This window comes from Pelodiscus sinensis, chromosome 1, assembly GCF_052426305.1.
Source record: "Pelodiscus sinensis isolate ZL-2025 chromosome 1, ASM5242630v1, whole genome shotgun sequence".
Taxonomy (NCBI): Eukaryota; Metazoa; Chordata; order Testudines; family Trionychidae; genus Pelodiscus; species Pelodiscus sinensis.
In genome coordinates, this window is record NC_143052.1 from 126,190,056 (window position 1) to 126,213,257 (window position 23,202).

The 23,202-nt window shown below is 38.7% G+C and overlaps 1 protein-coding gene across 4 annotated transcripts in view; it reads left to right on the top strand.

Moving 5' to 3' along the window:
* The window catches only part of ATXN10 (ataxin 10), a 155,580-nt gene extending 145,580 nt beyond the window's left edge, over positions 1 to 10,000 (top strand). For all 4 annotated transcript variants that reach the window (XM_006127756.5, XM_075899999.2, XM_075899998.2 and 1 more), the window contains one exon: positions 9,326 to 10,000. In XM_006127756.5, coding sequence (XP_006127818.3) covers positions 9,326 to 9,516 — 191 coding nt within the window. In that variant the 3' untranslated portion in view covers positions 9,517 to 10,000. The remainder of the gene's footprint in view (positions 1 to 9,325) is intronic.
* Positions 10,001 to 23,202: the final 13,202 nt, after the last annotated feature.

A 23,202-nucleotide genomic window follows, 5' to 3' on the forward strand; every position in this document is an offset into this window, starting at 1 on the left:
GAAAAGATGAGCTGTCTGAAACAAGCTAAGAGATTGTACTTAACCATAAGACACAACCAGTTAAATGTACCAGTTTAGTCAAGACTTTGCTCTTCTGCTCAAGTGATTCAGCTTATTGAATGAGTAATTACTGCATTTGAAGTCGTCTGGCCTTTTCATAAGCTCCCTGTAGGTTCTGCTAGCAGCCAATTTTACCATTCACCATGGAGAGAACCATATTTTACAGTCCTATGATTGCAAGGTTTCTCAAGGCAATTACTTGTGTTCACCTGTAAAAGTGTATCTCCTTCTAGGGATCTTAACATGGTATAAGCCTTTCTCAGGGTACCTCAGTTTGTAACTTTGACAACTTGATCCTGGGAAACTTTGTCCCACAAGATAGCCTTCCTTATTGTCATCATCACATCTGTAAGGGCAGTCAGAAAGCACCACTTAAAAAAACCAAACACGAGGAAGGCCTGTCATTAAGGACAAGGTGTCTGAAGCCTCACTCTAAATTTTAAGTCAGTGTTAGTCTTCCACCTAAGCAGATGATATACCTATCCAAAGCCTCATGACAATACAGAAGGAGAGTGTTTACGTGCTTTGGCTGTAAAGAAAGGGATTGGCCTTTTTATTTAGACAGTATTAGGTCATTTAGAATAGTGATAGAGATGTAGCCGTGTTAGTCTGGTGTAGCTGAAACAAAATACAGGTCTATGTAGCACTTGAAAGACTAACAAGATGGTTTATTAGATGATGAGCTTTCGTGAGCCAGACCCACTTCCTCACATCAAATAATGGAAGAAAATAGTCACAACCATATATACCAAAGGATACAATTTAAAAAAAATGAACACACATGAAAAGGACAAATCACATTACAGAACAGAAGGGGGATGTAGGGGGGGGGGGGGAAGGGAAAGAAAAAACAGTTCCTTGTCATTTCAACCAGAAAGGACACTGTCTGAATGACCTGCTAACCTGCATCCTACTTCATAAGACATTCAAATCTGCACTTGAAAGGGAATCCTCTGAACTGGCATTCATGCTAAAATTCGACACTCTCCGCAGGGGAATTAACAAAGACTCCAACTATCTTACCCATTACAAAGATAGCTTCCCCAATTATCACCTCTAATACTATTAACTCACAGACATCTACCCTTCTTCACCTCTAATATCATTAACTCACTGGCTTTCACCTTCCTTCCCCGCCCCCCCTCCCCCCACATCCCCCTTCTGTTCTGTAATGTGATTTGTCCTTTTCATGTGTGTTCATTTTTTTTTAAATTGTATCCTTTGGTATATATGGTTGTGACTATTTTCTTCCATTATTTGATCTGAGGAAGTGGGTCTGGCCCACGAAAGCTCATAATCTAATAAACCATCTTGTTAGTCTTTAAAGTGCTACATAGTCCTGTATTTTGTTAGGTCATTTAGACAGTCTTGTCAGTTTTTTGTTTCTTATGCCTATAGGGTGAAGGTCCAAGCAGTCTTGCATTACCACTGCTTACGTTAGGACCAATACATCTCCTCTGCAATGTGTCTCTGCTTTAGCTTTTACTGAGTGAGCAATGTCCATGGCTTTTCTGAATGATGTACCTATCTTGGAAAATTGCAGGACTGCTACTGTATCCTCCATAAATAAATTCATTCATTGTTATGCCATTGCATGGAAAACTATGAACTTTGGCAAGATCATACTTCAGACACTGTTTAAAAAGAATCCAAGTATTGTCATTTTTTATCCTACATGTGAATTGTCTCAGTAGAATAAAAATCTGTAACTTTACCTGCTATTGTTACTGTTCTTCAAGATGTGGATGCAGTCGTGTATTCCATGACCCACACTTTATCCTCTCTACATTCGTCTCTTAGGCTAATCTCCAGTTCAAAGGAGCTGGGGGAGGAGGGCAGGAGAGGAGTGATGCCCTTATAGCTTTAGGAGGATCACAAGGAGCCACAGGATACGTACACCACACTAATGAGTACTGCTGTGGAAAACTTTTTGTGCTGTGGCACATTGTGTCTCACGCACCTTAATGTTGGGACTGTGTTTGCATCCTCATCTTGAAGAACAAAAGTTGTAATCTAGGTGAACAATCATTCTTTCCAATTTGAGAATGCATTGCTATTAGCTCCCTTCTGTTAAACTCTGAAGGTAATAATTTAATATCCTAAGACATTCACTATGGTTGTGGCATCTATTTTTTAAAAAAAAAGTACCTCCAACTATTCCAGTTTGGTGCTATATTTAAATTGCTAATATGCAAAGACTATTACATATTGGAAAGTTTTAAATTGTATGAGATTTAATTAAGAATATCTGATATTGAGGCTGTAATGTCAGTAATGTGTTGGGTCGGAAACATTTGTAAAAACATGAGAGCTTTAGAAAAAATGGACAGCCTCATGCATACTAAATATTGTTAAAAATACACAAAATTATAGCAAACCAAAATAAAAATATGCTAAATTAAAGCAAAAAAGGTACTATTACCTCCTTTTCACTGTAATTGGGCTTTGTGAAATTGTTTGTAATCTACTCATAGAAAGAATTAAGTAACTTGTAGCTCTTTGTAAAAGAATTGGCTTTACAGTGAAGGACTAAAAGTCAGTGTCTACTTTTAGATCCAAACTGTGACTAATTGTGCCAGTATCTGACTAGAAAACCTCTGTAGTAGCAAAGAGAATTATCTTTCAAGTTACTGAGACACAAAATGCCTGAAAAGATTAAAAGACTTGCAGAGAAAAGTGTTTCTTTTCTTTGTGGTGCAATTGCTTCTGAGAGTGGAAGTGAGTCTTTTAATGTGACATGTCATATTTTATTCATGGTCATAGAACACCTAAAGAGACTTGCATTATGCAACATGGTAAACACAGTTTAGCAAATACTATATTTAAACTTTTATGGTTTCTAGCCATATAGACCTATATAAAACAAGTTCTCTAAGAAGTGAATTGGTTACATTTTTGGTTCTTTATATTTTATTTTTCTTGGTGTTTTAAGCAAGGTGATGATTGCTTTCATAACACATTTGTGTTTCCTTGCCACACTCTATTACTAACAAGAATTTAAAATATACCCCAGCAGAATTTTACTGGGTAAAATAAAAACACGTGGTAACATTTTAACCCTTGAGTCAATAGCGCAAAAAAACCAAAATTACTACCCAAAACCCAGACTACTATACCCCTTCCAGGAGTCTGATTTGTCTCGCATACAACCAAGTTTCACCTCATTTAAAAGCTACTTCCTCACAAAATCAGACAAATACAAGAGGTATATCCTTATACTGTTACTGAAAACTTGCTGCTTTCATCATTTTGCCATATAATTATAAAATCAATTTGAATACGAATATTTATACTTACATTTCAGCTTTTAGAATATAGAGTAGTATAAAATCATTGTATGTATGAAATTTTAAAATTTTTACTGACTTTCAGTGCTTTTTAATGTAGCCTTTTGTAAAAGTAGACCGATATCTAGATGAGTTGATATTCTTCCTTTCTCCCCCCCTTCCCCTCCCCCCCGAAAACTTTGGCTGAAAACTGTAAAGCCTAGAGGTAAAATCCTGGCCACATTGAAGGCAATGGGAATCTTGTTATGATTTTACTCTGTGTACATACAAAGGTAAAACTCCACCTCATTTCCCCTACTCCATCTCAACATACATATGATCTGGTACTATGCAGTCTTTTTCACTGTAGTTAGTTTTCTATTGAATGCTTAGAGTTTCAGTGAAGGAAATTTTATAGACTAATTATGTCATTTTTATGCCATCCACATTTTGACTTAGAAGGCTTCTTATTCCCTTTTTTCACTATTGGGAAACTGCCTTTCAAAATATTTTAACCTAAGTGACTTAAACTCTAACACAAACATTATATTTTTAAAAGTCTAAGAATTTAAAAAAATGGAAAGGACTTAAGAGAATTATATAAATATTTCATTACTCTTGTTTATTATCTTAATCATTATTTTGTTTCATACACTAGCCAATAAGAATATTGACTTGTAAAAATTCAGTATGTATGTGTTGGAAGCCATCTTTACTCTGATCCACAAGATCCACTTACATACTTTCAAAAAAGGATTCCATCCAAAATTATTTACTCTACCTATTCAGAGAGATACAGGTGATAAATATAATAATAATAAAATACCTAATTATTATGAGACACCTTTTCCATATCACTGTGGTTTACAAAATAGTTCATAAGTTTGTCTTGTGAGCAGGAGTGTTCTTGCCTTTAAGCTACTAGAAAATGAGGTAAATGGCACTTTAATGCTGCTTAATTTTTCTTTCCAATTATATTGAAACAATCCATCAGCAAGGTGGTGATTGCTTTCATAACACATTTGTGTTTCCTTGCCACATACCTGACAAAAATTTAAAATATACCCCAGCAGAATTTTACTGGGTAAAATAAAAACATGAGGTGACATTGTCACCCTTGAGTCAATAGCGCAAAAAACCTTCAATTCAGTAGGTCAAGGTTTCACCCACATAATTTATCATATTCATTCAAGATAGCATAAATCTAATGACACATAGTAAGATCACTTTTTTCCCCCCAGGTAGTTGGAATTGTGGTTTGGCAAATTATTCCAGGGTAATTTTCAGTGGATTATCTTAAACTGCTGCTTAAGTGGCTGTATTTAGGATGAATGTATTGGTTTTGTTGAGAAACTCTAGAGCATTACTGCAATGCAAATAAATATTGGGTCTGTGCATTAAATAGCTTCAGTTAAGAAAAGTTATGTAAATATGTGTAAATTAACTATATCTTGGCTATACCTAGTATATTTTCATTTGCTAAGAAGTTTCAGGAGGGTAGCCATTTGGGGTTATGCCCACAAGTGCATACCATCTGCATTTTTGTTAGTCTCTAAGGTGCTCCAGCACTATTGATTTAAGTTTTTTTGCTAAGAAGTGAAATTCTCACAAAAGGAACAAGGATTACTCTTTCCCTTTCTCCCTTCTTTATATAGAAGCGCCAGTGTGATAAAGATACTGTAATCTTGAGTTCATTGCCTAACATTCATTAATTTGACACTTCAAAATGTACTGTTGAAAAGTCTAGACAACCCTACCAAATCAGATCTACCATGGTTGCTGCATTTTTTCTCTTATGCAGTTTCACAACAAAACCGGCTCATGCTCTTATTTGTAGTAACTATGGAAACCTCAGAAGCTCTCTTTCAAAAGCTGAGCATACAATAAAGTGCTTAAAGTGTTGGAAGGATTAGAGACTTTAGAATATGTTTAATTTTCTCTCTATCTATCTGTGGAGTGGAACAAGAGGGTAATGTGCATATTAGCTGGGGACTTACTTTAATCTCTGGTGACACTTAAGTCTGTCTAGGTTTGCACACAGCCATCCAGGGGTGTCTCTCTCAGCATGCTAACAAGGAGAGTTATACATATTTATGACTCTGAATAATTGTTCAGCAGCAAACCTATGTATGGAAAGGAGAAAGTTGTGAACAAATGAAAATATTGACACCATTTTGCAGCTTTAACTACAGTGTTTGCTAATGGCAAATAATATGGTGATTATAGATTTCATGAGATGATTTTTATTGCACATGTACTAGAAATTAGAGTGTCGTGAATTAATTTGACATTGGGACAATAGAAATAGTTGCCCTAGAGCGGACATGTATTTTCAGGAAATAAAAGGAATTTTTCTTGTTGCCATCTTCATGTCCTAGAATGGCAATAGATCAGTGCAAAAACTAATTGTTTAAAAACATAGCAAATCTCATATTTTAGAACAAAAACTGTTGTGCGGGTCAGAAACATTATTACTTAAAAATTCACTTTCTCAAGGGATCTGCTCCTTATGTTAATAGTCGTAGTCATATGTCAGATGCAACTTAGTGGATGAAATTCTGCTGTTATGCTATAGACAGAGAGAAGTGTGACTGATGTTCTGTTTCCCACAGTCAACTGGGGGAACATTATGCTACTTTTGGCTTCTCTTTCCTCATTAAATGCTCTGAAATAGAGCTAGGGAAGTACTGCTGGACTGTGATCTTGATTCTCACTCTCATCCATAGTGTTTATTAATTAGCATGCTTCACCAGTCCATTTTGTCATTAGTGCTTGTGACTGAGCATCTACTTTACCTTTAGTTTAGTTTTCTTCACATTTCATACAATTATTTTATATACTTATCTAACTGCAAAATTTGGTAATCCACAGTGAGCAACGATGAGTTAATGTTTTATAGAAACATATTTTGTACATTCATTCAACTGCAATAATGGCATGTTCATAAGAGTAGAACAGTGGATTTTCTTCATTATTGTATTCCCATTTCAAGACCTGTGTTACCCTTTATGGTTCTTCGCCTGCCTGCCCTCATGCTCCCGCCCCCCCAAACATCTCTATCTTGATTGCCCAGTCCACTGGCCAGAAACTCAAAAATGAAAGAGGAAGGATGTGATAAAATTCTTCTTTTGCTGAAAGGCCCTAAAAACTGGAATTTGGTGAACTTTTCAGTTTGTTTTCACAATACAATAATTAATTATACAACACTTTTGAAAGGTGCGGGGTAGTTTTATTTACTAATTAAAATACAGGTATCAAAAGATACGTAATTTTATATCCTTGCTGGAGATCTCTCCCATTCTGATTTTAGGGATGCTATACATAGTCAATCATATGTGATAAACGTGATCCCACCTGATAAGTGTGTTTGTGTTGATTTATGTGACATTAGTCTAGAACCCTCTTAGGGGTCTGCCCTTTCTACTTGGGTATCCAGATATGGTAAAGAACCCATGCTTCTATTATTGTATTTATATTTATTATGGTAATACTTGAAGACCTATCAAAAATGGGACCCGGGGTTCTGGGCACCCTTTTTTAAGTCCAGAGCCATCACTTGTGATGGAAAATCCTCTGACCTATGAATGATTTAACTCTTATACCCTTGGTTTAGATCAGAAACACAGTGCCTTTCCAGAAAAGTTTACTATGTAAGAATAAGGCAAGACTAACAATTGGATGTAATTGACAAGGAAGAATGAGAATTATAAGAAAATACATGTTTGTAAGGTGCCTCGCATAATGGGCTAGATACTCTAGGTCAGTGATACTCAGACTGAGGCTTGGGACCCACAAGTGGCTCTTTAATATGTCTCCTGCAGTAATTTGCAGTACATTATAGTAAAATACTGATGTAATTATTATATAGTATATTTTCTCTCTGCATATATAAGTACAGGCAGTCCCCAAGTTACGTGGATCCGACTTAGGTCTGATCCGCAGTTACGAACGGAGCTTTTCTCGCCCCAGAGGACGGGAGCGGCGGGGCGCCCAGATGCGCCGCGGTCCCGCCACCCGCGTCCTCCGGGGCGAGAAAAGCTGCTCTGCGTCTCCCTGTCCCGCTGTCCGCGGCTTTGCTCTTCTCCCTGGTCTGCTGGGGGGAGCTCCCTCCAGCAGACCAGGGAGACGGGGAGCAAAGCCGTGGAGGACCCAGGTGGTGGGACCGCGGCGCATCACAGTCCCACCGCCCGCGTCTCCCTGGTCTGCTGGGGGGGGGGGAACGCAGCTAGTGCGCGCCCTCTCCCCCCCTCCCCCTCCCAGCAGACCAGGCTTTTCTCCGGACGCCAGTAGTAGAGCAGCTGGGGCGCTGCCGGTTGGTCCCGCAGCGCCACTCTAGGCGCTACTGGACCAACCCGGCAGCACCCCAGCTGCTCTGCCCCAGGCGTCCTGATTCAGCCGCTGCTGGTCAATTTCAGCAGCGGCTGAATCAGGATGCCTGGAGCAGAGTAGCTTGGGTGCTGCTGGGTTGGTCCAGTAGCGCCGAGGAGCAGCGCTACTGGAGCACCCCAGCAGCACCCCAGCTGCTCTGCCCCAGGCATCCCCAAGTCAGCCGCTGCTGAAACTGACCAACTCTGCTTCGGGCTTCCTGTAGTCAGCCGCTGGTCAGTTTCAGCAGCGGCTGAATCTGGATGCCAGTTCCGACTTACATACAGATTCAACTTAAGAACAAACCTACAGTCCCTATCTTGTACGTAACCCGAGGACTGCCTGTATAGTAAATAAACAATGAATTCACACTACTGTGGCTCTTTTGTGTAATGTTGATTGCTAATTTTGCCTCAGAACCACTGAGGTCTAAGTGGCACTTTGCTAGGTTCTGTCACAACAGAAATAATAATAAATTCCTTTTACCTTATGTACGTTTCTGGCTGGGCTTTCTGTCCTCCCCAGTCCAGACAGTTACTCTCCTACTGCCACAGGCATATGCCCATAGAAATACTATCATCTCTCTTTGCTTAGACTCTGTCCAACTTAAAAGACGTCAAGGAGATGGCATCCATCTATGACAGGTCAAGGTATGTATAAATAATTGGTGCCCTACAAGCAAGTCCGCCTACATGTGACGCTTATATGAAATAACTCAGAATTGTTTGTCTCCCATGTCATTGTCTTGGAAGAGATATAATATAGCTTTTCAACCACAGAATGGGGACTAACATTTGACATTTCATAAGCATGAATATTGTAGTTGTCTTGGAAGATGTGAGATTGATATTGCTGGAATTTAATTCCCCTCATCTTTTCCTCAATCCTAGCCTAAAGGGTCCAGCTTTGGGAGTTGTTGCTTGTGGTCATTCAAACATTAGCATCTCTGCAGAAGCTACCTATGAGTGGTAAACTGAGTATCAGTGTGTTTTATGATAGAGAGCCAAGCACTAGAAACTGAAATTATATAAGGTCATCTAAAACATTGTTCTTAAAAACAAGTTTGTAACTAAATTCTCCATTTATTATTTACATGAACTTTTAATTCAAGTGTAAAATAATTTACTCTTTCCTTTTTTGAAAGTTTTCTCAATTTGTAAATGAAAATAACCAATCATCTCTACTGTTTTTTGTTTACAGCTAATTTCATTTTCAGGTTAGCAAGTGCACAATACTGCACAAACTACAGTGGAATGTTTATAGCTTTGTGTTAGAAATATTCCCATGATTTTCTATTAGTTTTTTGGGAGAGGAGAGGTTTTTTTTGGGGGGCGGGGGGAGATGTTAGAGAATCTGGGTGTGTTTGGAGAAAGGGTGATAAGAGAATGTCCTTTTAGTTAATTAATTGCTTTTTAAAAGATCAAGATAAAACTTGGTTAACTTGATTAAAGTCGCTGGTACTTCATGTCATTTATGTTGTTTATAGTAACTGTTTGAAAGGTCAAGATCATAATTTTAAGCATATTTCTCTACTAAACTTCATTTTAGATACATTTGTTTTAATTTATTACAGAATTAAAACGAGCATTTTGTATTGTCTGTAAAATGAGAAATTCCTTAATTCCTTCTGATAGTTGTGAATCAGTGGGCAGTGTATGCCATCCGAAATCTCACTGAGAAAAATGAAAGAAATCAAGATGTTATTGCACAAATGGAGCAGCAGGGGCTGGCAGACAATTCCGCCCTCAAGAACATGGGCTTGGAGATTGAGAAGCGAGATGAGATGCTAGTACTGAAATCTGTTAGAAAGAACCCAACTTCATGAGCAGCCACATGTCAACTTTTTGAAGATTGTCATCAAGTAAAAACAAGGATACTTCCCATATAAGGCTATATGAAGGACCTGTAAGAATTTTCCTTTTTTTTTTTTTTTTAGCTTAATTTCCAACCTGCTAGAAGTATTGAGATGTTTTCCAAAGAATTTGTCAAAGAATAATGGTCATTCACTACCACTGTGAGACATGAACACCACAAAAACATACCCTTTTTCTGAACTGGAAATTGCTGGTAATTTCATTTTTTTTTTCGAGTGGAAAAGTGTCATGAAGTCAAGAAGCTGATTAATGGTTACCTAGTTCATGTTAAAAAATCACTGAGATGTCACTTCTGTGGTATGTTAGAAGTAGCAGTGCTGGATCAGTTCTAACTAATGTTGGTACTTCAAAAAATCAGAATGTTTGTTTAAAAATGTGTATTTATAGAAGATGAAAGTGAGAAATTGGATATCAATAAACTCTGAATTAAACATACATATAGTGCTGCCTTCTGTGTATTTGAAATCACAAGTTATCTTTCCTACCTTATTACTTTCAGTATTTATGCTGAGTATGTTAAACAAAGTTGAAGCTGTTGTGGCAACAGATGCAGCATTCCTCTGCCCTGGGGCATGTCTTTATTTTGGAGACTTGCATGTTTATTTGAATTTTATTTGTTCCTTTGGATGGCAAGTCAGCCCACTCTTCTTTTGTTTTGCACTTCTCATGGGTTTTCTGAACTCTGATAGACGGCTGAAGAGGTAGTTTCTCACTGTGATTAATTCAACCAGTTTCTTTTCACCCCTCTGCCTTTCCAAAACATTGACAAAACTCATTTCCAGTTAATTAATTCAAGAGAAGCAGAAGAATGGAGAGCCCTGCCTCTTCATTTTAGGTACCCCCTATATTGTTGTTGAACCCAGCCACTATGGAATGTGGCATGAATGAGATGGGTGAATGAAAAAGTGCATGATTAACTCTTCTTGTTCTGAACTGTTGCTTTAGAAATTAAGGAGTATGGTTCTTGATGCATTAAGCAGAACAAAAGTTATCACCTAATGGTAATTTTATTAACTCTATATATACTACTCAGAAATCACAAAAGGGTCGTCTTAAGCTAAGTTGTTGATATTCAACTATCACTTAACACTTTATTTTGAATAACAAGCTTTTGTCAATATAAATATATTAATGTTTAAACAACCATATTCAAAGGAGAAATTAATTTAGTTTTTAAACTCTAAGACATTTATATTTGTGCTTATCTGTATCCTACATTATTGGAGGAAGCTAAAATCTTCCCATTTAACCACATCTAGACATTATAGTGCTGACTTGTCATGTCCATAGGGCTGACTTGATGTCCAGCAGTAGTGCACTTATTTTAGGAAATGTTTGGCAATATACTGAGGCTAAGAGGCTGTAGATCCTTTTGGTTCTTTAGTCATTTTATGAAGTAACGTGTCTAAACATACAAAGATGATTTCTTGCTTGAAGACAGGACTATCATTTTTGTAGCTTTAAATTTTTTCTAATGTAAACAGCAAAAGGAGAGGTTTATTCTTGATTGCAAAAGGCCAAATGTGTTGCATAAAGCAAAATAATAAATATCTTATTTGGAGTTTTGAATGATTCATAGAAAAGTGTCTGACACTAGATTGGAAAAAATGTTAATTGCTTCATCTGTTGCATTCCAGTTTATGAAGACATTGGTTATTTGTAGTACCATCCTCTAGTTAAATGGCATGGGGAATACTGTTTGTGGTTTTGTGGGATTTACACTGTCAGTTACTAGTTTCTTGATAATGCCCATAAAATTTACACTTCATGTTTAGGCTGCAGCTTAACTATCTTAATTGCTATTTAAGGTCAACCGCATTTATTTTCATTCATAGAATTGGGTTGCCATACTTCAGTGCTATCACACAGGCAAAGAAAAATTTTACGTTTCATTGGGGGGGGGGTTGCTCAAGATAAAATACAATTAATAAATGTAGTGTTTTTCTGTAACAGTAAATGTATTTAATTTTTATTTCGTTTTTATCTTAAAATCTTTGTTAATGAAGGATTTGTCAATCATTAGACGTTAAAATGGAAATATTTAAAGCTATTAAATCTTAGAATATTTTTAGACTTTTAGCAACTCATTTAGAGAATTTACATTAGATAACATAATGATGAAAATGTAAGATGAACAAAAATTCATCCCTGGACAGAAAAAGAGCTTTCTGTGCAAACAAAAAATGCAAAGGATTTCTTTCTATTATGGGTTATAAAGAGTTAAAATCTTGTCCACAAAGGAAATCCAGATAAATCTTTGGTTGTGGATAAAGCAGTGGGGGTTTCCTTTTCCTTTTGATCAGTTTGGAATAGACACTTTTCTGAACTCAATGGTTGTATGCCCACCAATAGAATATACACAAATGCATAATATAAGCCAAATAATAACAAACACAAATAAATAAAGGGTTTTTTGTGGCATTGCATAATGGCATAATAGTTGTGTTTTCTAAATGGGAAATGTAGGGCTTTCATAGTATAAAACATGCTGATTACTGTATTGTGAGTGGCTGGCTTTTGATTTTCCTGGATGGATTAATTCTCAGAACACAACAGCTTCCCTCCTCCAATGGAGTTCTAGCCTCTAAGAGATTTGTTTTATATGCTAGAGAATTAATACAGCACACAAATTGATCATAAAAAGCAAGCCTTATTAAGTTTGTAGAGAGGCAAAGCAATTAAATCAAGTCTTGTGACCACCTTATTGCTTTCAAGAGCTTTCAAACAAAAGCAATCAAGGGATGGGGGGGGGGAGAGAGAAGTTAGACCTTTTTATTAAAAGTAAATAGGGAGTGGGAGTTTCATAGTACTGAGTAGATGGATTTTAACAGGCTTTGTACAACTTGAGAGGAGTGGATTTGAATGTTTCCCCATTTATTCCTGAATTGTATACTGTGTTGTATAGTAATAGTTGGTATGTTCTATATAATGCATACATCATCAATATTTTTTTAAAATCAGATGTTTAATGTAAAAGCTACACTATTTATTAAGTGTTTTGTCATTTTATTTCTTGGTATATTTGACCTTCCAAATTAATCTCACTGATCTTACAAAGCAATTAAAACTGAATTTAGGTACAATTGTTCATTTGTATTTTAAACACTTAAAGTCCATCTTCTATACAGGCAGTCCCCGGGTTACATGGATCCGACTTACATCGGATCCCTACTTACAAACGGGGTGAGGCAATCCCGCACTAGCTGCTTCCCCCCAGCAGACCAGGGAGACGCGAAGCTAGCTTCCCCCCCAGCAGACCAGGGAGACGTGGAGCGGCTTTTCTCAGCAGGCACCTCAGCTTAAGAATAAAGGACTGAGGGAAGTGAGGTGTGGGAGAATAAAACTGAGCTCTGGAGAAATGTTTGGCTAGAGTTTCCCCTACAATATGTACCAGTTCCGACTTACATACAAATTCAACTTAAGAACAAACCTACAGTCCCTATCTTGTACGTAACCCGGGGACTGCCTGTATAGTTGTTTTATGGTGACATAGTTTTTAATATCCTCTTAAAACATATCGTCATTATAGTTTGACATCTCACAGTATATGAATCTGTCATTATGCACAACTGTAAAGAAGAACCAAAAAGTACATATTTTATTTGTTTACTGATAGTAAATGGTATTTTGAATATACAAATGACCTGTTTTTAAAGTTTTAGTAGTTTTTATTATAATGTACATCCTATGTTTGCATTAGAAAGCCCCTATTAAAATAACTGTGGACTATTTGAGATTTCAAAATTTTGAACTTTTAGATTGTCTCATGGGGTACAGGTGTCCATAATTTGCAATTCCCACACTGCTGTCCAAGGTTCTGATAATGTCCACTGTTTTTAAGATTAAAAAATTTCATAATTCTTTATAAGACTTAAAATATAGTGAATTCAGAATTTTATTGAGGCTTTTCCAGTATCCCTCAGCTGTTGTTTCAAAGGGTGACAAGACTGCAGTTCAATAGAAGTATGAATAATACCTTTTTAAAGTAAACATAAAGATAGAAATGTTCTTAGTTAATACCAAATGAAAGATTTGTAGGCAGTCGATACCGGCTCCCTATACCTAATTACAAGAGATTCATTATAGTTGGATCTGGAAGGGCTGGCTACATCTAAGGTTACCTGACACTTTCCATTATCAGCCCCTGTTTTCCATTGTTTATAACTTTGCCAAACTTTAAACATTTGGGTTAAAATTTTCCATGCCAGGTGCCTGCCTCATGCTGATTTCCAAGAACAATTAGGGGGGAAATATTTTGATCATGTAATAAATATTCATGCAGTTGTTTGTTTTTGTTGTTTGAAAATATAACACCGCCATACTTTGGAGCAAGTGCTATGAAATTTGATGGATCATGGCCCACCAAAAACAAAAAAACACACCCACTGTACATATTTGGCTAAGTTATATAAATGTTTGGAAAATATCTCAGTCTATGCATGCTGGTTAGTTCAGCAACTACATTTTCTGAAGAGCACATCTGCATTGGTCATGCTCCCACCCAGTGCTGGAGGAGTTGAGCATGACACTTCCTCCCATTATCTCTGCTGGCTTCTGCAGGCCACTAGGACTTGGGCCACAGGAACCAACATCAGGGTGGCTGTCCATCCTATGCTTTCAGTGCTCCCTCTGCTGGTATTTCTGTAGCATGGTGGAGACAGTCACTTGACTGTCATGCAAAGAGGACAAAACTGGACTTTGGGGTGGGAAGGCATCAATAGAGGAAGATTGGGACCAGGAACCTGGGAGGAGGCTGGGCTAGGAGACTCAGTCCAGAAGCCAATCTGTCAAAGCACCTATACCCTTGCTTCATACTCTTTAAACCCAATGTGTTGCAAGATTCTATCAGTCTTTCTTGTGATCCTTTCTTCACTGTCACTTTCGTAAGTATTGTGCAGGGTCTCTTAAGTTATAAACTCATTAGGACACGGAACATTTCTTAAACTGTTTGTAAACGGAACTGTGTTAAGTGATAATGATTCCTTTCACATTTTTTGTTTTATAGGCACCTAGAGAAAGTGCTGTCCAAAGGCTTCCTGTCTCAATGGTGTCTACTACATGGACTAAGACCATTGAATTGTCACAGGGCAGGTTTCTTCTAAACTTTATTTTGAACATAATTCACTTTGAGCAATTCTCTTAACTGCCCCTTCCAAATCAAGGAAATACTTCTCCATCTGGTACTAAGAGGGTGAACTTCTGTAGTCTGGCACTCTGGTCTGACAACATCCGTGGTCTGGCATGATTTTCGTTTGCTGGATGTCCACTTCTGGGTGTGGCCAAGTTTCCTGCATCCCATAAAGTTTGTTTACAGCCACCTAGGCATGGCTTTGTGTCCTATGCTGTTATTTAGCTCTAATTTACCCCAATGGTCTTCTAAAAGCCCAGTAGGCAGTAAAAGTGTCGGAAATGCTGCTAGACAATATTGACCTCCTGTGGTTTGGCAAATTCTCTGGTTCAGCGCTGGTCAGGTCCCGAGGGTGCTGGACTAGAGAGGTTTAAACCTATATTGCTTTTTCAATAGTCTGTAATCTAGTTGCCTACTTCAAAGGCATATACAACTTATAAAAGACGTGTATTTTCTTTAGCCTAATTGTGATGAAATATGTAATTTCATATTTGATTAAGAAACATGATTTCTTGATAACTGGAGTCAAAAGACTGCTAAAATTCCCTCACATTTATATAATATCTTTCATCAAATATATCCTGAAGCACTTTAAAAACTTTACTGATATGTATATTACAGATGCATCATGGCAGCTCTACCGTTAAGGCTGTGCTTTGCTGTATACTTAAATAATGAATTAAACCTCTGTGTGAATGTAGTATACTCTTCTCAAATTTACTGCACTTAATCTTTGAGCACGGAATGGATTTTCTGAGAATTTACAAGTAAATCTGTTAAGTTACAGTCACTATAAAATTGGTTCTTTAAGAAACTTCTTGTTTAGTCACACTTTTTTTTTAACTCCCTCTAGCAAATAAATTACTAACTTCTAATGTTTGAAAATTGAATGCAGAGCTACAGCAAAATTTAAGTCACAGGTCTGGAGTCTGCACTAAAAATCACGCATGCTTATTCCTGCACCCATGCTGAACCTCACCGAAGACCAAAGGGCTGGACGCACAAGTGTAGTTGGACACAAAAGTGCCCATGTACAAGATCAAGATCTTAATAATGTTGCATTTGATTTATAGCTATTAGAAACAATTCTGTCAGCTACAATGTTTACTGAATAATATTTCTAATTAATATTATTTTCATTGAATGTATCATTATATGGATACTCAAAAGGCTAAGATTTTTAAATTGTTTCTTGCCCTCCTAGTTTTGAAGAAAACCTTGATGGTGTATACTCCGGTGCTGTCTTTGTTTCTGCAGACAGCCTGAAACAATAGCTCTGAATACTGAATTCTCAGTCCTCAGTGGCAGTATCAATGGTGAAACGTAGTTGTTAATCAGCACATAATTTTAGCACAAATATTCTGGAAATGATACATAAATATAATGCACAGGGATATCTTGATACTTACTTATTACAGGAAGTTAAAAATATGTATAAGCAATGTAGTTTATCCTCCACTATTTACAGTCCTTACTCTGAGTACAGAGAATTTTAAAGAAAATCTGATAAATAGTAATATAAATTGTAAAATAAGTATATTGCAGTCACTCCTTTTTTAAATCCTTCCAAAAATAAAAAAGTATTCACATTTGAGAGCTGAAAATAACTTATTTAAAATATAATATATATATCTTTTTTAGTTCTATTATAGAACTATTTTATTTAACAGCTTTTATAGTCATTTGTATTTATGATGTTTATTGTATAACCATTAATCAAATTTGACATGAAATCAGTTTAATATCAGGTATCATAATATACATTGTAGTTTGTGTTCTTTACCTCTCACAGCGTAGGTTATCAAACTAATTTATGCAGAAAGTGGAGAACAGACGGAGAGAGCTTCCTTCAGGAAATAATTGCATTATGACTGAAACATTTACAAAATCATTGCTTTATTGGCTGAATGATAAGCATGGACCTGCCTCCAGTAATTTGTTGAGACCTCTCCATATACTTCGGCAAATTTCATTAGGAAGCAGTGTTCTGTCTGGGATGATGCTAAGTAAGGGCAATAGACGAGGTGGTGAAAATCAATTTTCAACATTTATTCATACAGTCTCTCCAGCTTTATGGAAGATCAGAGCTAAGCCTCAGCACTGCATTTCTATTTTCAGTTCTTTGATGTATGTAGTGAATCAGTTTGTAAACTGAACCAAATCTCATTATCTGAACCAGTGACTTAGGGCAGTGAACCAAGAATCTAAAAACATTGGGTCTGTTTCCAGATCTGCTCCTGAATTGCTGTGTAACCCTGGGAAAGTCATTCCTCCTCTCTGTACCTCAATTTCCCCATCTGTTGAATGGGGATGGTATCTGCTTCTCTATATCCCCAAATAAAATTAATTAAAAAAAACCCATAGCAAATAAAGTGCCACCATTGCGAACAACAAAGTAAAAGTTTAGAGGAGTAGCCATGTTAGTCTATAACTGGAAAAACTTAAAAAATAACAAAGTGTCTTGCAGCACCTTGGAGACTAACAAAAAATGTAGATGGTATCCTGAACTTTCATGGGCAAAACCCACTTCAGATGAATGTAAAGGTTTTTTAATTTTTGAGTCCCATCCTCAAAAAACCCAACCCAACTTTTGAAAAAAAATCTCAGTGAAAACAGGTTCTTCCCCCCCCCCCCCATTTTCATTTAAAATTTTCACTGGAACGAAAAGCATTTCCCAATTAGTTCCATTGAAAAATACCATGCACTGCCTTAAATAAAGAATAATATTATGGGAAAGTCCTACCTTCTCCCAGCAAAAATTATCTAATATCTATGGGTATGTTTAGACTACAGGCTTTTGTCGATAGAAGTTTTGTGGACAGATACTGTCGACAAAGCTTCTGTCGACAAAGAGCGTCTAGACTACATCCAGTTCTGTCGACAAAGCAAGCCGCTTTGTTGACATGACAGTGTAGACACAATAACACCTTCTGTCGACAGAACTCTGTCGACAAAAGGCGTTATTCCTCGTAGAATGAGGTTTACCACCATTGACAAAACTGCTGAGTTCTGTCAATGTTATGTCAACAGAACTCAACAGCAGTATAGACGCAGGTATAGTTTTGTCGACAAAAGTCCACTTTTGTTGACAAAACCCTGTAGTCTAGACACACTCTATGAGAAATAGCATTTGAGAAGCTACTTAAAACCTTCGCAGCTAGGCCTGCATGTTTGAGTGTTCAATTTTTGCTTTTTAAAGAATGGCAGACTGTGTATGAAATGTTGTTAGGAGTCACCAGACAGTGTCATAAATAGTTTGTGAAACTGTGAAGGAGTTACGTTATGGAAAGATGCTCATTGATAGGTGAGATTTAATTCTTCAGACATATGGAGTATATATTGCCAGACAAGTCTGTTCTGTCTGAGTGTCTCTCTGTTACTTCCTTACGTGTAGTGCTGCTGCCTATTCCGCAAACAGTCACACGATCAAACATGATCCCAAACATTACAGGGCAAGCTATATATTATAGCTGTTACCCCTATTCTGTGTCTGTCTGTCTGTGTTTCGACTGTAAGGGCTTCGAGGCAATGAGTGTCTGCTGTTCTGTTTATGTAGTATCTAGTGCAATGGGAACTCCAGCTCTGTTGGACCGCAGGTACAACTCTAACCAACATGATTAATTTTATCTGCAAGCATTTTAAAATCATAGTTTTAAAAAAAATGGTATTCAAAAGCTATGGCCTAATCATCTATTTAACAAGAACAGAATGTGTAAGTAAAAAGAGAATACATTTTCCCTTGCTCTGTATATTCTGCATTGCCCGTGTGGAGACATTCAGTGCAATAGAGTACCCCAGGGGTTAAAGCATGTATGTTGATATTAAAACAGGCTTTCATTATATTTTTTTTTTTGTTCTTTATTTTTTTCCCCGTTTGGGGCTTTAAGCTTTCTAGTTAAGCTATTGTGGTGGCTGATAAACAGGTGCGTGCTTTACAGAGGGCCTTATTCTGTGGTTTCCATTGCAGTCTGTGGCCTTCTGAACTCCCCTTTGCTGCCTCCTTCCCCCTCAATAATTTTTTATGAATGATAGCTTTTCAACTCCCTGGGAAAAGCTTGTTGGGAAAAACAGTCTTCATGGGGTGCAGTCAAATCCTACACATTTCTTCAAGGGCATTTTATGAAAGGAGTAGCACTGTGCTGCAGGTATGACGTATGTTTGGAGCCTTTCTCCTCCTCCTTCCCTGCCTTTATGATTCACTGTGATAAATTTTCTTTTTATTAATGCCAGCAGACTGTCTGTCTCTCTGCAGGTGCTTCTCAATTAAACTCTAGTTTGTTTAAAAACTTGAGGCTTGTTTAGCTGAGCCCCTGTTGAGAGTTGTCAGATCCCAGGCTAGGTGACAAAAATAGACTGTTGGAGCTCAAACATTGTATTGAAAATACTATTCTTCCAGCTGGCAAAAGGGCAGTGACACCTCTGATAGCAAATCTGTAATGTTCGAGAAGCTCTGGATGGAATGCTTGGGAGTTGTAATTTGCAGTTTTCTGATTTGTTTCATTTGCCTCAGAATGAGGGGGCTTGTTTATTAGTTTTCTTCCTCTTTTTGTGGCAATAGAGAGATTTGTTAAAGCTTGCTTATCTCGCACTTGCTAGTAGCCTAAAGTTGTATCTAAGAAATAAAAACAGGCTTTTTATATGCAAAACAAGCTTTATCTTTATTTACTAGGGCAAATTTATTGTTAATGGAGATTCTGAAGTCTTGTTACTGATTTCTCCTCCCCCTTCCCCCCCCCCCCTGGAAAAAAGGAGGGAAAACAATTTACTTTTTTGGGTGATCTGAATTTTATCCTGCACTCCAAAATATGTATTTTTAGCATTTTGAACAAATGTAACGTCTGGAAAACCTTTTAGATATTGCTTACCACAGCATTTTACATAACTGTAGAGGGTAGGCTGGATGATTCACGGGATTGATAATCACCCTCGAGTCACTAGTTTCAATCTAACCCAAGTTGCTAGTGACCTAGTGGTTACCCTCAGATGGCTTTTAATGGCCTATGTGAAGCGAGTTGGTGGTCTCAGACCAACTCTTAGCGAACAACTGTCCACATCACAGAAACCACCATCACAGTTAGTACTAATTAGCAGCTTTGTTGGCAGTATCACTGGTGAAGCTAAGCATTTAATTAGCCACTGAGCTATCTTCTTGCTCCGGAGGTGGTCTCTCCAAAATGGAGTTAAGGCATACCACTATCCAGGTATTGCAGTAGAAACCTGTGTTTGACCCATTTGGGCTGAACATTTTTTGTGGGTTTAAAAAAAAAGATGGTCTTCCTCATTGTCAGTCTGGCACTCGTCCCTTTTAATCTTTCTTCTTTCTCTGTAATCTATTCTTCTCTGTTCTGTGGCCCTTACCTCACCTGAGGGGAGTGGGACTTATATTCCAATCCCAGTTACTAGATAGAGGACTATAGGAGGAGGTGGCTAGGTTGAGGAGCATCTGTGCCCATGAGGAATTCCTTGAGAGTATTCATGTGGAGACATCTAAAGCTGAGGAAGCTGTGCAACTCCAAAGAACTGCTGGCACACCACTGGTGGAGGAGAGGGGACACTGGTAGCTGGTTATTTTTTTGGCAACAGATGCGATCCAGCCTTGTTCCCAAACCACCCATCATGGTTCTGGAGAACTGTTATGATGCCATGGATAGGAGAGTTAAGGAATCACCCCCTGAGGAGGAGGAGAATCCATATACCCCCAAAGCTGGGAGGTCTGCAGCCACCAATGTGAGGAGGAAATATAGGCTAGTGGTGGTTGACGACTCTTCTGAGGGAGACGGAGACACCCATCTGTCACCCTGACATGACATCCTGGGAGGTATGCTGCCTGCGTGGGGCCTGTATCAGAGATGACATGGAGTGATTGTCAAGGAAAGAGGAAAACAAAGGACTGGGAAGGCCCATTGCTCAAAGAAGAGGGAAAAACAATAACAGAAAATGTGGAAATGGTAGAGGTGCTTAACGACTTTTTCAGTTTTCATCAAGAAGGTTGGTGGCAATAGGATGCCTAACATAGTGAATGCCAGTGAATATCATATAAGTTCAGAAGTTAAAATAGGAAAAGAACAAGTTAAAAATTACTTCGAAATATTAGAGGTCTTCGTGATGTCTTCAGGGCCTGATGAAATGCATCCTAGAATACTCAAGTAGCTGATTTAGGAGATATCTGAGGCATTAGCTATCACGTTTGAAGAGTCATGGAATATGGGAGAGATTCCAAAGACTGGAAAAGGGCAAATATAATACCCATCTATAAAAAAGGAAAATAAGGACAACCCAGGGAATCCAACTGCAAACGCCTGGAAGATAATAAGGTGATAAGAAACAGCCAGTATGAATTTGTCAAGAACAAACATGTCAAACCAACCTGATAGCTTTCTCTGATAGGATAAAAAGCCTTGTGGATAAGGGGAAAGCAGCAGATATAGTATATCAGAGTAAAAGCATGTTCCTGGGCAATTATGTTGGTAGGACTTTATTTGAAGTAACTGAGTTTTATTGGAGTATATAAGTGGAAGATGCATGAGTCTAACCCCATCAAAGCAAGTGACTAAAGCAATTTGTTTCCCTCCTACCCCCAATGTAACTTAGCATGCATGGATACAGAGTAAGTAAAGCTAAACTAAATGTTTGATTCACCTTTAATCTCTCTAGAGTAACTCCTCCTTGCCCCCATATGCTGTTTGCATCATGAATTGCCAGAGAGAGAGATTTGGGCTTTTTTTGTTGTTTTTTTAATTACTGAAAAATAGCAAGACAGGCATGGTACCACCACCAGACTTTTCACGTGAAAGGAAATACAAGCCATGGAAGAGGGCACCTTTTGGGCAACAAGAAGCAGCAGTAGTAAATCAGGCTTCGTGTAGGGATATGCGCGGGAGGGGACAAGAAAAGACAAATCCAGGCACGGGGCTGTCTCCAGCTACAAATAAAGCATGTCCTGAAGAGATGGACCAGACAGATGCAGGCTGGAGGTGAAAAAGAAAAAACCTGCCAATAGTGCTATTGAGGGGCTTGCAAATAGCTGAACACAGGCACTTACTTGAGCTCCATTTCCGACATCCCTGCCATTTCTGCAAACTACACCCAGGCTGGGCTGTGCCCCCAGGCCACAACCCTCTGGAGACAGGGAGAAGGGTAGGCAGTGGGGCTGGCTAGTTCACAAGTTGTGCTCAGTCAGTGGTGGCTGTGCTTTTTGGAGGGGCAGGGAACAGGCACTCCCCTCTCTCTCTCTGCCTCTAAGGGCTCTCTGCACCTGCTACTTCCTCACTCCAATAGCAAATGGAGCGAGCAACAGAGCGAGTCATGCTTCCACCCAGGATCAGCTGATCCTGTGGGATGGGGAAATCTATCAGCGCCAGCCTTCTCCAGCCAGTGGAGCACTGGTGGAAGAGGCTTGCAGCATGCCACTCTGCCTTACCCCACTGACTGGAGCATGTTGGACCTCGAGCACTTAGCTGGCCAGAGGGGAGGGGTGGGGAAGCAGAAGGGACCAGAGGAATGGAGAAACACCTGCCTACTGGCAGGGAAAAGAAGCTGAAAGGAAGAGGCGGGGTTAGACCCCTTTGCAGCGCCCCCTTGGCTGCAATGCCCTGGGTTTTTGCCCAGATCACCTGCCCTGTTGCAATGCCTTCAAGTCACTGATTTTCTCCTGCCCTCTTATCAACCACATGGGAGTACATGGCGTGCACAGAGAATGTTCTAAGGTTACTAGATCAAAGGGCAATGCAGAAGGCAGAAGAATGCTGTAGGCAGGCAGGCAGTGCTCTCAAATGGGAAGCAAAACCAGTGCAAGCAAGCAGTGAGGGTAGGATACAGGTGCTAGCCGCCTCCCTTTCCTGCCTGTGGGTGGGTAGTTTGACCCTGGCCCAGAATGCTCTTTTCCAAGACACCTAGCTGAGTCTAAAGGCATTGCCAGATGGCCAGGGCAACCTGAAAAACCACACAGGTAGAGGTGTAATTGTTTTTAACAAGTGGGAAATACTAAATTGGACCTAAAAGTTGTTTTGAGGTGATCTTGATCTATATGAAGCACGGGAAGAGTTTCACTGTGGTACTGTATCATATGGGCAGAAGGACCAACTCTGCCTAGCTTATGGCTGTGTGTAAGGAACTACCTCTAGACTAACAGAGCAAAGTAGAGGCACAGATGAACATCACTCAGGGTATGTCTACACTACCCCGCTAGTTCGAACTAGCGGGGTAATGTAGGCATACCACACTTGCAAATGAAGCCCGGGATTTGAATTCCCGGGCTTCATTTGCATAAGCAGGACTCTGCCATTTTTAAATCCCCGCTCGTTCAAACCCTGTGCCACGCGGCTACATGCGGCACGAACTAGGTAGTTCGAACTAGGCTTCCTAGTTCGAACTACCGTTACTCGTCGTGGAATGAGGAATAACGGTAGTTCGAACTAGGAAACCTAGTTCGAACTACTTAGTTCGTGCCGCATGTAGCCGCGCTGCACGGGGTTCGAACGAGCGGGGATTTAAAAATGGTGGCTCCCTG